This window comes from Labrus mixtus, chromosome 14, assembly GCF_963584025.1.
Source record: "Labrus mixtus chromosome 14, fLabMix1.1, whole genome shotgun sequence".
In the NCBI taxonomy this organism is placed as follows: Eukaryota; Metazoa; Chordata; class Actinopteri; order Labriformes; family Labridae; genus Labrus; species Labrus mixtus.
Window position 1 is genome coordinate 25,985,944 of NC_083625.1, and position 15,429 is coordinate 26,001,372.

Consider the following 15,429-nt stretch of genomic DNA (forward strand, 5'->3'; position numbering starts at 1 on the left):
GAATAAATAAATAAATGAATGTTGGGAGAAATGCATACAATAATGTATAAATAAATAAATAATTAATTAAATTAACGCATCAATAAATATATAAATAAATATATATATATATAAATAAATGCAACAATTCATATAAAATGAATATATAAATAAATATATTCATATATTTATGTATTTCTGTGTCCATGTTGTACAAGGAAAAGTAAAATGTAAATTAAGTGGGCTGTCCTAACATTACTGAAGTAGGATTGGTCAATTTTGAAAAACAAACAGAAGCAAATTTACATATATACTTTTCCTCTTATGACCTGGACACAGAAATAAATAGATGTGTAAATGTACAAATACGGAGATAAATTAATAACTCAATTAATGTGGAAATGTATGCATTGATACATATATAACTGTAGAAATACGCTAATAAATGAATAAATACATGTACAAAATATATAAATAGCCTTTTTCATTAACAAAGTGTATTTATTATTTATTCATTGATGTATTGTTTTCAGCATTTATATATTTTTTTATATATTTATTGATGCATTTATTTAATTATTTATTTATTTATACTTTAGTCATATATTTGAATTATAAAGTAGAATATGAACAACCAGGTAGTATACACACCTATATATATGTTAACAGTGGATAGGAAAGTTGTATCTTATGTTCATTTTTTGATAGGAATGCTGAATGGATCAGCACATTACAGAATCAGGAAGCGTACCTATACACAATATAGCAGGAGGTATATAGGAATAACTTTTAACAATAAAACAATACATTAGAAATAGATTCTTATTATAGAGACGAGACCGCCTTTTTCTATTCTTTACTTGAATTGTTTTTTGGTGGAGAGCAAAAAAAAGCCTAATTTTTAAAAGAAGAGAACATGGGCTTTAGAAAGTTTGTGATTCTAAAAACCTTATTTTGAAACACCTGGGTTGACTTCCTAAATCAGCTTTATTATTCGAGTCCGCAATTAAATTGACTCAATATTTATAGACATATACGTTAAATTTAGGGGTTGTGTCCATGACTTTGGACAGTTTGTTTTACCTTTGTGTTGTGGAGAAGACGGTACAGTAAAGTCAGAAGTCATGCTGGGATCAATTAAATTACTGTAATTAAGGGAACCGATGCAACTGAGTCGACAAACTAAGACATAGAAAATGATCACAGATGTCAAGCTTCCAGCTGCATCTCACGGCCGGTAAAGTTTGCTTGACATGTAAATGGATGTCAAAGATACCTGATTAAATTCCCTGTACCAATGCATTTGAATACACGGTTTTTGGAAATATGTAGTTAATGAGATTTAAGTGTATCGAATATAACAGAGTAAGTTATTTAACCTGCTGCTTGTAAAGTGTCTTGGGATAACATTTGTTACATTTAAAGCTCCTGTGAGGATTTTTTTATTTTTTATATGTCATTGATAAATATGCTTCTACAAAAGTAAACACGACCATTAGGGATAAGATTGACTAATTATATTTTATAGTTCTAGTGTATTGCCTCCAAGTAAACAATGCCACCAGGTAGGTGTATGGAGAGGGGTTTTCATTTAGTCTTTAATTACATTCTGTATCACGAAGATTCACGATGAGACGCTCAACTGTTAAAGTAAACAGGATGGGTTTCATTTTCAGAAAACACTTACCAATGTCCTGGACAAGATCAGCAGAAATTGAAGGTACTGCTGTGTCCACAGGGTTTAACAAAAAATAACCCCAACCCAACATTCCTCACACAAGCTTAGATTAATTTTATGTAGTTTGAATAATATAATTTATGAACTGTTCATTCAGATTCAAAATGTGTTTAATTGACTAATATACAAAATAAAACGGGGAATTATTGATACTTTAATATATTGAAAGTTGATAGAAACTTGAGATAAAAAGAATAAGAAATCAATGTATACCTGTACTCCTGTCATCAAAGTGATGGTGTGAGCTTGCAGTGAGGCTGAGGGTGTTTTCACTCTGTTCACATTTCTCTGATATGCAGTGAACTTCAAAAACACTTTCTGCACCTCTGTTCGCACTATCAACAATTAAAGTAATTCTTCAGTTGTTTTGGTCCATAGACTACGGTGGCCCTGAAAGTCAACTGCAGACATTACACAGAACGCGAAACAAAAACATTTCCCCAAACCCAAGAACATTTAATGAAACGCAAAAATATTCAGTAAACTACAATAAACAGTTTGTGAAGCGCAATTAAACTTCTGTCACTGGAAAAATCTATTTCAGAACACTGAAAGTGTAGGACTTCATTTCCTTTTTGTAAAGGCTTCCGTGGAGATGGGTAGTTTGGAACCAGTGATTCTACTGCGTTTCACTAAATATTACTTTATTAAATGTTTTTGCACTTTAATAAATGTTTTTTTTTTGCATTTTGTGAAATATTTTTGGGATTCATAAATTTTCTTTTGCATCTATGTGAAAACAAAAAACTGAGAATTTTCCGATGATTGAGTTATTCCTGACAGGATAACATTCACATTAATGTTTACTAAAAATGTAACTGAACATTGACATTTTGATTGTGTCTTAATCATTTTCATACAGAAAACCATCTCTTACGTATGCCATCCTTTAATCTTCATGGTAATAATATTCTTCAGTCTGAGTAGAAACACAACACTGTAGTACAAGAAGAACCAATATGTCACTGACCTTTGTATACAGAAAACTACGGCTTTTCTCTGTAAGAACTTGACAATAAACATAGTTTATTTCTCAATGAAAAGACATGAATGTGTTCTCATCAGGAGGAAGAAAACTAAATATCTCTGAAGATGTGAAGCCTGCTTTCAACAGTAGTGACATCATAGTTACTGTTCACTAGATTAAAGAAACAAAAGACTGAGGTCAACATTGAAATGTTTAAATCTAGTGTTGTGAACACACAAAATAAAATACAAAAAATCTAGTTGAAAACATGGTAAAGCTAAAATAAATCATACAAATTCAATGTTTGAGTAACGCCTTCTTAACATCAAGGCTAGTTTTTGTCAATACTGATCGAATGTTTCAGAGACGTGACAACAGAACGACAGTATACTCTATGCAAAGACACAAAATGTTACAAAGAGTTTGAGGGGAGTGTTTAGTTGGCATGATGTGTAGTCGAGAAACACAGCTTCAGTGTGTATGGGTAAGGCCCACCTGAGGAGAAAAGAAAGAAGCTTTTTAAAGGTAACTTTTGAAAGTAACAGTTCATGTAAATATTAAAAACATCACTCCTGAGATGTTCAAGTGAAGAGATCAGAACTCACTGGGGTTTTTCATCTGGTAATGGTTCATCAAAGCGAGAGCTTCCATAGCATCATTGATTGATTCCCACTCCAGGAGACCAGACGAACTCCGCTCACCTTAAAGGCAGAATGTAAAACATGTTACAAATAATCAAGTTTATCCTCTGTGAATATCTGAGTCATGACTGTCTACAATGAGTGAGAAGTGTGAGTCTGATATTGTCTGAACCGTATTTACATGTCTACCTGAATGTGAAGCTACGAGCGCTACCATTAGCATGCTAACACAACCATTCAGTTCGAGATGAGGACAATTTAGTCCGCAGCTTGCGCTTAGAGCTTAATTATGGTACGTTCCAATTTGATAACTTCTTAGAGCAAATGCTTGTTTTATAAACCAGAACCAGAAATTACATCGCCTTCTTCAAAGTCACAGGACTCAAAAACGTGAACACAAAAGTTGCTAGTCCACTGTTAGCTTGGTGAGTGAGGTTGTGAGGTAATGGATATGTTAATCCAACACAATCACTGTGTAACAAAACCCCTAAAAACAAACAGATAGAGGAGGAAGTAGATAATCCCCTCCTGTGTTCTACAGAGTAAAATGACAGTTTTTGTCAATGGAGTCTGGTAGCTTTGATGATTGCATTAACAAAAGGGTCCATACGGGTTGTGATTCTTTCCGTTGTTGTGTCAGCCACTTTTAATATCAAGACAAGTCTGATACAGATGAAGCAACAAACTGGATCACTTTGGAAATATCAGTGACATAGACCCCACAGATACGACAAACTTTAAAACACTGAACTAAATTGATGTGTGTACGGTTTTGGATAATCGTTAATATTTCTCCAGACTTACTCTTTCCAGTGAAAAGCTTCACACTTGCAGGGTTCTTAATTTCCAGTTCATCACAGACCTGGAAGGAAGGACAGGTGTCAGCAAACATTTGAGGGGGATTGTGGGTAACTCGTAGCTTTGGACAGAACACCTGCTGCCTCTTCTCACCTGGTTGAAGATCTCCACAGAGATGTCGGGCTGCGCGTTGAAGAAGTGAAGGACGTTACTGGGATGCTGGATTCTGTTCTTGGCGGCCTGCTCTGGAGAGGTGAAACGGTTGTTTCGAGATCCATGGAAATCTTTGAAGCTGCTGGTGTTGTCCTCTAACTGGTAGCACTGTCCGGGCACTATAGCCTGCTGCTTGGACACACTACCAAGGGGAGAAGAGACAACGGTTTTGTATATGGAATTCTGCAGTCTGCACGGGTTTCCCTTTATAAACTATGCTAATACTTTGTGATGGCTTGCACAGCTGCACTTACCAAACATTGAGTTTCTGTCCGAACAGGAAGTTGTTGTTCAGGTGAGTGATGGCTCTGTCCACAGAGTAACAGTCTCCCATTTCAACCATCGCTGCTCCAGGCTTACTCTTCATGAACTTTATCTAGGGGAAGAAAAACATCCAGCTCACTTACACAAACAAAAACAACAAAAACAAGAGTTGTGTTTTTACAGTAAACAAACATGACAGCCCTCGTCTTTACCGCTCAGGCAGCTTTTAAAAACAGTTAGAGCTGACCATCTGAAGTCACAATTGTTTTTAACTTGGGAGTAGCTGTATTATTTTAATTTTTCAAATGAAATGTAGAAAGTAAAAAAATAAAAGCTTTATTTCCAGTTTCTTATAGGCCAGTGTTTTTTTTTTTCTCCAATGAGAAATGGATCCATAGAGTTTGTCTACTCACCCGCTCGACGTTTCCATACAGGCAGAAGATGTTGAAGACCTTGTCAGCGTTGATCTTAGCGGGCTCGAGGCCGTAAACCATAAGAACCGGTGAGTCAGCATGAGGACCGTAATCCGGGGGTGGGGGTCCATACCCAGGGCCATAACGCTGGCTACCTCGACCACGGCCACCCATATTTTGCCCCATGCGGTGGGGGGGCGGAGGACCGTAGTTGTCTTCATTGTAGCCATGATAACCTCCCTGAGGACCACCTTAATCAGAGAAAAAACCCATCAGAGGTACAGATGCAGTGTGTGTGTGTATGTTCATTCTTCTTGATGTCAGACATTTGGATCTTTACCATAATCCGGTGGATGGTCTCCCAGGAGAGCCGGCTGCCTTTGGCGTTTGTTAGGATTGGCGTTTGGATCTGAAATGGAACATTTAAAGTTGACTATCCAGCAGTTGCCTTGCTTCAGTTTTTAAAAGATGCACCTCATGAGTGTTAATTGTGATAAAGAACAAGCTTGTGAATGACATGCAACAGATGGGCCTGACATGGTCAGCGTTAAAACAGTCTGCAGGCTCTGTTTGACAAATATGACATAATGGAGATTTAAGTTTTTACATGTGACTGATAAAGAAAGAGAAGCTTTCAACATATCTTAAAAGACCTCTGATATTAGTCTTCCAAGTACAAACTCACACACCTTGTGAATTGTTCCAATTGCCTTCCCCATCAGCATCTGTGCAGGTACACAAATCCAGATTTAAAAAAGGTATACATTTGTCAACACTGTATAAAACACACAACTTTTAAATTCTAGCCGATCATAAAGAGTTGAAACATTCAACAAGATCTGAGAGGAAATGAGCGTCAGTATGAGCTGCAGTCTAAAAACATTTTATTGAAGCTAAGAGAACTAAACAGTTCTTACAAACCAAGAGAAGACAGAGGTATGACATCAGGAGTGAAAACACATCAGGCATGATGACTATGTAACATTGTGAAAAGGAAAGAATTTAATAAAGTTTGTCACATTAAAATGTTTGTGATGTTGCATTTTCAAAAACAACTCAATTACACTTCAAGATAATCATGCCCTGACAAAAACAAAAATACCAAATCATTCAGTGTTGTGAGGCTGCGACAAAGAATCGATCAAACTCCATTATTAAAAGTGTTGCAAATGATTTGATTATCGTTCCGACGTGTTACTCAATAATAACCGATCTATGGCTCCCTCATGCCATCCCCCTCTCCAGTTTCCTATTCTCTCTGTCATATAAAGGCAAAAAAGCCCAAAAATAAATATTTAAAAAAAGATGAACTTGCTTTCGCCATCATGTTAGCCTCACTTCTTCGGATACTTAAGTTTAACAAGAGAAGCAAAAAGCAGATAGCGCCCTCTTCTGGTAGAAAATAATAATACAAAGAATACAACTAAACTATTAAACGGTCACCTTCGCGGCACCAGAGCTACAAGTCAGTTAAACAAATGATTCATATATTTGGCAGCCCTTCATGTCGGTCAGATGTTGTGGTTAAGCTCTCTTGCAGCCTGTAGGCAGGTCTGGAGCCGTGGACGGTCAATGTGAGCTGTTCTCTGAGTGTGTTCTTACCTTCAGACTAGTCCGTTTGTTTGAATTAAAATTTTCCTTTAACCAACTAGGAAATTAATCACTAGGAAAATCACTTATCACAATATTGTTTTTTTTTTACTAACTGTTAAATTGACCATAATTTACGTCAGTGACGTCACTATGCCTACTCCTCCTTTTACACAGATTTGAAATGAATCAATACATTTGGGCCTACTTGGTATTTGCCTTGAGTTGAAAATCATTAATTGTTCCATGAAACACTAGTCCAGAATGTGTGTATTTTGGGTCCATGTCTGGCTGTACCCGTCTCTCGTTCTCCTCTAGACTAATAAATTATAATAAATTAAATTAATCAAACTAAATTAAATTACAAGCATCACTTCCACACACAATTCTGCATAGTATTTTTCATGATTAGTGCAATGTGCATATCACAAATTCTGAAATATTAGTAACACAGATATAAACCCCTGTAATCTTAGATCTATTTTAACCCTTATTTGAGCACATAAAAAAACTCTTTTGGTGATGTTAAACGTTTCATCACCAGGTGTGACTTCTACCTCAGAAGCTGCCTTATCTCTTTACTAAAACCAGTAAATAAAAACAATAAGCACTAAACTTAAAAACATGTAATATTCTACTTCTGACCAGTAATGCTCACTCCTTTGGAAAACAAGATGCAGATGATCAGAGACAGTGAATAGACCCCAAAATAACTCTGGGCCTATATAATACTATAAACTTTTAAAAAACAGTTTCTGAAAATAACAAGTTGTTTTATTTTCATAAAGAATAACTTTCAACCATTAACGTCAGATTCATTCGTTCGTTTCTCTCGAGTACTTACAGCACCACACAAGGAGCAAGGGACACAGTGGGCAGGTAGGGGGCAGTCTTCAGCAACGATGCCTCCAGCCAACCTCTTGAATCCAGCCTCAACTCATTCTCTTCCTTCAGTCTTTTCTTCCTTCCTTCCTTCTTTCTTTGAATCCCCACCACCAGAGAGAAAAGTACATCCACACATCCATGCTCGGTTTTTTGTGACTTGCTGCCGCTTTGTATTCAAAGTTACTATTAAGAGGCTCATTTCCAGCTTACCGTGCTCTGATCACAAAGCAGGACATTTGCACCGTTTGAGAGTGGGCTGTCTGTCCACAGACACACTGAGCCAAACCTGCATCACACGGGAGGCGTTAAAGGGCATCACTATGGGCCAGTGCAAAAAAATGGAAAAATGAAACAACGCAGAAACACAAGAACAGCACAGAGAGGAGGGAAATGGGGTAGAAGGTACAGGGGAAAATACAAAACACCAGAGTCCTTAAATGTAGAAAGTTTAGGTAAGGGATTTGAAATCTGTATGCTTGATAGGTGTTTGATGCTTGTGTCTTCATAGGCCCCCCCGTGGATTTTTTCTTCTCGTGTAAAAATGGACGCTCACGTGATGCTTGCTTATTTGGTTTAATAGCTGTAGGCCACTTGCAAAATAAAAAAGGCATCTAGCATGACAATAAGTCATCTGGAATATCTGCATGATGATGTGCTGTCATGGCGGTTCAGCTGTGTGTTGCCGTGGATGTTCAGCTCGTTGTGTTTTCATGGCCTCTCTTTTTGTTTACTGCCCCAGTATGTGGTGTCGTCTGTTCCCTGGTCAGGCTGAGTGTGTCTGAAAACTCCTCTGTCGGTCTCCCCTGTGGTTGTGTTATGGCAGGCATATTCCAAGGGGCTAGGAGGCGTGGCCACACAACCACACAAATGACTCCCCACCCTCATCATCAATGTGTTGTGTCTCCTCAGGGGCTCTGCAGATGAGATGTGCTGTACTGGTAAAGAGCTGGTGGTTGATGCTTCTATCAATCTATCAACATCAGTCTGTGGCGGTGGATATGCGAGATGTCTGTTCGAGTGGCCTTGGAGTATTTCTGTCCCTCAAACTGAAATGGCGGCTAATGTCCACCACCAACAGTACATGAGTCCCATGTCAGGTGGTGGAGAAAAGGGTGGTGATGGACGTGGAATAAGGAAGTACTGAGTTGAGGTTGTGTTCCGGTATTTTTGCCCCACTGTGTCCGATGTGTGCCACAGAGCAGTTTACATTAGCTGTGGCTGCTGTCACACTGTGTCTGCTTAGAGGGTTGAGGTGAGCCTGTATGAGTTTGCACAGTGAGGACACAAGGAGTACCTCTGGATCGTAAGGCAGCACAAACTTTAGATAATCAAGAAACGTATGGACACCTGTATGGAATATACATGTTGTGGTCCTGGTGGTGTACAAAGGAAACAACTGCATTGTTTAACAGTGTGTGGCTGTACACATACACAAAAGAAATGTTTCTGTTTGGATTCAAGTCTGAAATCAGAGCAATAGAATATTGCTGCCCAGAAAGAATTGAAGGCAAATATTTAACAGTATGCATTGCAGTGATGTCTTCTCAATCAGGTTCTTTGTGAAACATTTTACTGATGTAATCTCTACTTTTGAAAAACCTTTCCATGAACACTTGTCACTCTAAATATTTTTTTTGAAAGCTCAATAAAGTCAAGACACTTTAAGCGTGTTTGTAATGTACGTTTTATGTTAAAGGTCCCATGACATGCGTCTGTGTGCGGTCTTCTGTTCCACCGTCAATGGTTACATGCAAAAATTACGCCCAAAAATATAAGTCATAATTTAACTAAAATTCCACTTTTTACTTTTCTGTTAAATAGAACTGTATCTATAGAAGACAGTTTTGATACTGAATCTAATTTAGACCCGTGTCAAGATTTGATTCATGAATAATTGTAATTGTACACCGTGATAGTGTCACAGACACTCCCTGAATTTAAGTTTGCAGCAGCTCAGCTTGCAGCCCCCTGGCGTCTTGCAAAAGGGAATTTGAGAGAACCGGGGTTTAAATGTTGGGACAGTTTTCTTCCTGTTCAAAGTACTGTCTTTGCTTGTTTTGCAAAAGGAGGGGACAACAGAGGCCAATTCAGCCTTCTGTAAAAACCTTTAAAATTAGAAACACTGCAGGAGTCATCGACTATAAACAAATATTGCAGGTGGCAGTTCAGTTTACAGCCCCTCTTTTCGGCTGTGTCTCTGGACAAGCATCGCAGAGACACAGAGTTGTATAGATTAATGTAGCTGCTCTATTGAGTATATTATCCCTTTTCTGTTTTAGTTTTCTTACATTTAGAAATAATCCCTCTTAATCCTTCCATTAGCATGTCAAACTACATTCTAATGTTTAACTAATAACCTGTGCTTCAGGTCTCCATCATTTTCAGGATACTTCTTTTACTAGCAGCACAATTAATTCAATATAATTAGGGAAAGATTAATCAAAATGTTGGTGAATATATTTGCCATATCCTGGGACCTTTAACTTTAAGTGTGCCTAGTGGTCACATCAAGTCACTCAGCTTTAATCAAATCTCCACTATGTGTGAAAGAATGCTAACAGGTGTGATGGTCTTTGTAATGTGTCCTGGACTAGAGTAGGCAGGGCTGTGAGTTCGTGCAGCTGTGACATGCTGTACAGGGAAATGTGAACCTATGTGAGGTATGGTGTGACTGTGTGTGTGCTTCTGTGACGGGTGCATTTTGCTTCTCACATGCATGATGAGCCTGTAATCGAGGTCGGCTGCCCTTGAGGTTGCTCCTCATGCCCTTACTTTGAGCACTGCTGTGTGGCCAGAAAATGCTGTGAAGGCATCGCAGGAATACTGCCTCTGAGCAGCATGGTGAACATTCATGTGTGATCAAAGGCAATACCCCCGGAGGCAGAGAAAACCCTTAACATCCCATACAGTGCCATGAGAGGAGAAGGAAGAAAAAAAGGGGGGGGGGGAGGAAGGATAGGGGACTGCAGGTTACCTTGGCCACTGAGGTTTGGGTTTGTGTAGTCCCACGTGTCCTGGTCATTCTTGAAGACATTAAGGCGCGCTGGCTGTAGAGAGGATTGAATTACAGGAATCAAAACTATTTTCCTCTCATTAACTTCTAATGCTCAGTGAACAGGTACAAAGGTTGGTTGGATACAGGCGTACACTAACCTTGGCATATTCAATTTTAAGCGTGCAGCAGCCAGAATAGATGTCTGCTCCATTCAGAGAGGCTTTGGCCCTCTGTGCACTCTGGACTGAATCAAATGTAGCAGCAGTGAGTTAAGGTTCAGCTAGAATGAAACATTCATATATGGCACAGTATTAGTCTATCCAAAAGTAGCATCAACATGGAGATAATCAAAATACTGAAAAGGATATTCCACCATGGCCTGAACACCATTCTTTCTGAAGATGACGATCCTCTGTACAGGACCACAGTTGTTACAAATGGTGTAGAGCACGTCCTGCAGGGGCATACGGATAAGTTCAGAAGGATCTCCTGATGTCGTATATGAACACTCTGAGAGAGCACACATGTCAATTCAAATATAGCGCATAAATAGACACAACAAAACAGACTGTTTTGCTGAATGTTACCCCAGTTTACATTGCTAGATTCTCGATTCACAGTGTGTATATGGAGCTAGAAGACAGACACTCTGCATTAGAAGATATTGGAGGTTCTTGACTGTTCTCTTGAGTAGATGGAATGGATCTTTTTATTATTATTTGCTTTCCTAAGTCATGCTAATGTAGAAGATTAGGACTTTACCCTTCAAGGTGTGTTGTGAATCATCAATCTTAAAACATAAAAACAAAACATTGGGGAAATAAGTGTAGCATGTGATTGATGCATGTAGATCAGCAGCTCTAATTTAAAAAGGAGTTTCTCAGAAAAGAACCTGATCCCTTTATTAAAGCAGTTATCTGATGAATGATTCAAATTGAATTTGTAATTCATCAGTACAGTATCTACTTCAAAACACTGCAGCATCAATCAAGACGACGCACTCAACCATGACAGGTGTTTAAGTCACGTTACCGTGGTGATAGGATAGATGGGGTTTATGATGGTGAGCAACAGCACGTTGTTGACGCTCCGGGTGTCGTCGGAGTCCCCCGGCCTGGAGATCTTCTGGCTGGTGGAGTAATTGATGAAGGCTGGGTGTCCTGCGATGTAAACCTGGTTCTCTGCTGCGTAATTTACAGCATTACAGGAGCCGTTCATGTCCTCATACTCAACCAGGGCCTGGCGCTTCTTAGGCATCATAACCACATAACTGTGAAGAAATATTTAAAGAATAAAGATTACCATGCTTATAAAAACAAAGAGTATAATAAATGTTTCAAAATCATGGGCAGCTTGGTTGAATTTTTCCATTAAAGTAGACTGTCCCACTTCTCATTCTAGCTTTTATTTTGACCTCAGGAAACATTTTGTTCATCAGTTTGAGGTCTTAACAGCTATTTTGAAACCTTCTTTAATACAGTGGGATGTTCATTTGGTGGCTTATGGTTCTTAGGAAGGGGTTTTCTATGACAAACAAGTTGCTACCTCAGCCCTCTGTTGTTCAGGATAGAAGCCAAGCGGCAACCTCTGGTGTTGAAATATGAAAATAATGAGGCGGCAAAAAAAGAGCAAGAAAACGTGCAGGTCGTCCGGTGTCGACTTGAGGTTAAGGAGTCCCGTAAAGGTCTATATTCAAATGTCAATTTTTTACAGCAGAAATACACGTTTACAGCCTGGGCCATAAAATGAAATTGGTATCAAGAGCTCATTGTTTTTATTGTTATTGTATGGGGGATGAGTTTTATTTATAACTCGTTGAGGCGTGATTAATTTGACTGTCAGGCAGGTGCGTATGTTGTAGTGGTTTGTCAGCAGGCTTTAGACCCGCCTCAACTCCACATCTCTGATTGTTACTAGATTGACCAAAAGTTAGTTAGAGTCAGCATTTTCAATATGGTGACCGCTATCAGAAACAGCCTTTCCAGAAACCAATGGGGTGCCGTGACTGAGACTACATCCATGCTTTATAAAGTCTTTGATAGAAACAAAACAATATGTATGGAAACTCCCTTCAAAATAATGTTGTCACCAAAAAGAAAAGGTGCAGACAGCCAAAACTGCCAAATTTGATTTGGGGTTCAATCCCCAGCTCCTGCAGCCATATGTCATTGTGATTTGGGCATGACACTTAAGGCCTTTGCACACTGAGTCTGTTTTTTTTCAGGCGGGTTTATTGGATCCGTAATCCGAAAAAACAAAAAACAAGTTACGCACACTGAGTCCGCTGCGTTTATTTTTCTATTACTGATGTGTCATACTCATCACAGTGATCAAGCAGTGAAGATGATTTAGTGGTTCTTTCATTCCTTGAAAAAATACAACAGGGTCTGTCCACATGAAAACAAGACGAGTATGTGACTAAAGGAGTTTCTCCTGTTGATAATGAGCTGCAGGATTATCCCGATCGCTCCCAGGTGTATTTCAGGATGTCAGTGGTCCAGTTAGATACGCTGCTCTCTATCCAGGAACCACACATCAGGACACCATTTCTGCGAAGCAATTGATCATGAACAGCGACTGACAGTTTGAGGTAGGGACACTACAGACACACGCACACACACACACACACACACAGGGATGGATGTGAAAAAACACAGAAAATCAAACCTGTTCCGAAAAAAATAACGACGAACTTAAGTTTCTGAGTTAATTGACATAACATAAGATTGAATTCCTTTTTTTACCGTGCTTCGGTTTCGGACAAAAAAAAAACTGATTCAGTGTGCAATGGCCTTTGACCCCAAATGTGAATGTGTATGAATGTATTAGTTATTACAGACAGACACTTTACATAGCTGCCTCTGCCATCAGTGTGTGAACAGGTATGAATGGGTAGGTTTGACATGCAGAGTAGTCAAAACAAGGATGATATTGGTAATTGGAATGAATCAATCCTCTTCCTCCACAGGATGTATGAAGTCTTCAAATACTTTCTAATATACCACTTTGATTATTAGATGACCGTGTGCTTATACAGTATTGTCTGTGAGTGTGAAATGGTCCTGCATCTTTATCCATGACACATGAAGGATGGGAATCCCATCACTGCCCCAAAGAAACAGTGAATCCAATGAGCATATCTGATAATCAGTCTTATGAGCTCTGCCATTACCTGATAGCTCCAAACTCCTGCAGGGCCTCCACCAGGTCTGCCTCCATGATGCCGTCTACCAGGCCCCGGATGTGCACCACCGGAGAGGGCAGCGGTTTATGAGGGTCATCGTAGTTCTCCTGAAACACATGACATGATGGTTGCAGGGTCTCAATCGGGGGGGGGGGGGGGCTCAGCAGGGTCACAATGGGGGGGGGGGGGGGGTGTGGGTCTCAGCAGGGTCACAATCAGGGGGGTCGACAAAAAAAACCCGACAAATTTCGTCTAAAAAATGTTGTAACTTACAATTAACTTACAATCCTTCTAAATTTAGCCCTGCAAATATATTTAATATATTATTCATTTTTTAAAAATTATTTTACAAACCAGGAAGTCTGTGGCAAATAACAATGTTTAACCTAAGAGCTGCAGCAAACGAGAATTTGATTGCGTCGGTTAGCTAGGTGGCTCTCCTCTCGTTGAAGGGAAAGAAAGTGTATATTTTTTTGCTCGATAAAACTATATTTTACCGGCTTGAAAGAAACCCTTACCGTTGTCATTCCTCCGTCCTCAGTTTTCTGTCTTTTCGTTGCTCTGCCGCCTTCTCCGTAGTATCGGCCCGCAGCAGCAGCCATGTTGTCCTGTCCCCTGTGCCGGCCTACTGCTGCATTCAAGGTGCATAGGAAAAGGGACTACTATGTCTGAACGGCTCAAATTGAAGACTCGGATTTTCATTATCCATTGCTTTTTCTTAGAGCCTTTAAATACACCCTGATTGATAATTTCTTATTGTCCATAAAAACGCATTTTAATCTACAGATGTGAAACAGATTCAATATCTAAAATTATTTGAGACATGATTATATTACTTCTAACGGTGCCAAAACGTTGTGAACATAGCATAACTTTTCTTAAAATGTCGATTACTTTTCTGAAAATGCGACCAGGCAACAATTTTGACGAATACAGAGCAAAGCTGACTCAATGTTTTATTTTTGCCCATGACATTGAATGCATCAGTAGAGCGTCACACGCTACACGTTTTATTATTGGTATGTTCACCCTGTCAATCATTTACAATATCCTGTCCTCTCGGAGAGGAGGCGGGGTTTACCCATAGCTTAAATATTTTAAAGGGTCCAAGCATTAAGCCTGCTGACCTGTAACACACCTGTCACTTATAAAACCTATGAAAACAGTATCCTAACAGAATGCTCTTCTTAGCAAACTCTAACTAGAAGTTTCCCAATATCCTGAATGGTCTTTACCCTTTTTTAAAGCTGCAAAGAAGAATCAGTGCAATTCCCCTGATAAATAATGAACTTTTGTTTTTTTCACCATCTTGCCTTTATCAATGTGGGCTATTTTTTTTAAATTGATGTTTACATGTAATTAGCAGGTTTTTTTCATGATAAAAAAAATATCAAAAAGAGCATAATACTTTGTGGCCTACTTTTCAGGACATGTGGTGCCTAGCATAAAACCTGTATCAAGAGGTTATGTGGCATTGGATGTCACACTTTTGCTCTCAGTGGATTTTTTAATGGTAATAAATTGTTATGAAGTCACTTTAAATAAAGTCTAACTTTGTAAATGTCCTCGTTAAAAATCTTAAGTCTGCCTTGGGTCCTTTTTTGTAAGGTCTTACTTGTTACATGTTATCCTATTATGTGAAATGTTGTGATTTTTTACTAATTTCTGGTCATTTAAAATTCTAAAACAAATTATTCTCAATGATGAGAAACAAATTAACATAAAAAAATAAATAAACAGGGTGTGTGCAATAGATCCAAAG

The 15,429-nt window shown here is 38.7% G+C and overlaps 1 protein-coding gene across 2 annotated transcripts; it reads right to left on the reverse strand.

The window, feature by feature from the left end:
• Window positions 1-2,723: 2,723 nt before the first annotated feature.
• On the reverse strand, window positions 2,724-14,328 carry hnrnpl (heterogeneous nuclear ribonucleoprotein L). 2 transcript variants are annotated; one of them, XM_061055987.1, is made up of 14 exons: window positions 14,186-14,328; window positions 13,656-13,774; window positions 11,516-11,753; window positions 10,850-10,937; window positions 10,642-10,736; window positions 10,463-10,535; window positions 5,703-5,738; window positions 5,354-5,422; window positions 5,014-5,264; window positions 4,591-4,712; window positions 4,277-4,478; window positions 4,130-4,187; window positions 3,290-3,385; window positions 2,724-3,179 (listed from the first exon to the last, which is right to left on the reverse strand). In XM_061055987.1, exons 1-14 carry the CDS (start codon window positions 14,267-14,269, stop codon window positions 3,121-3,123), a joined length of 1,590 nt encoding a protein of 529 aa, XP_060911970.1. In that variant the 5' UTR covers window positions 14,270-14,328; the 3' UTR covers window positions 2,724-3,120. The 2 variants fall into 2 exon arrangements, with proteins under 2 accessions (XP_060911970.1, XP_060911971.1); XM_061055988.1 differs by lacking the exon at window positions 5,703-5,738.
• Between the last annotated feature and the right edge of the window lie 1,101 nt (window positions 14,329-15,429).

Excerpts from the sequence above, each read along its gene's own strand:
- hnrnpl (XM_061055987.1), bottom strand. The coding sequence starts at position 14,269 with ATGGCTGCTGCTGCGGGCCGATACTACGGAGAAGGCGGCAGAGCAACG. Across the intron at positions 10,938-11,515 it reads CCATCTATCCTATCACCACG|GACGTGCTCTACACCATTTG; the intron begins GTAACGTGACTT and ends ATGCCCCTGCAG. Across the intron at positions 3,180-3,289 it reads TTACCAGATGAAAAACCCCA|GTGGGCCTTACCCATACACA; the intron begins GTGAGTTCTGAT and ends TTTTCTCCTCAG.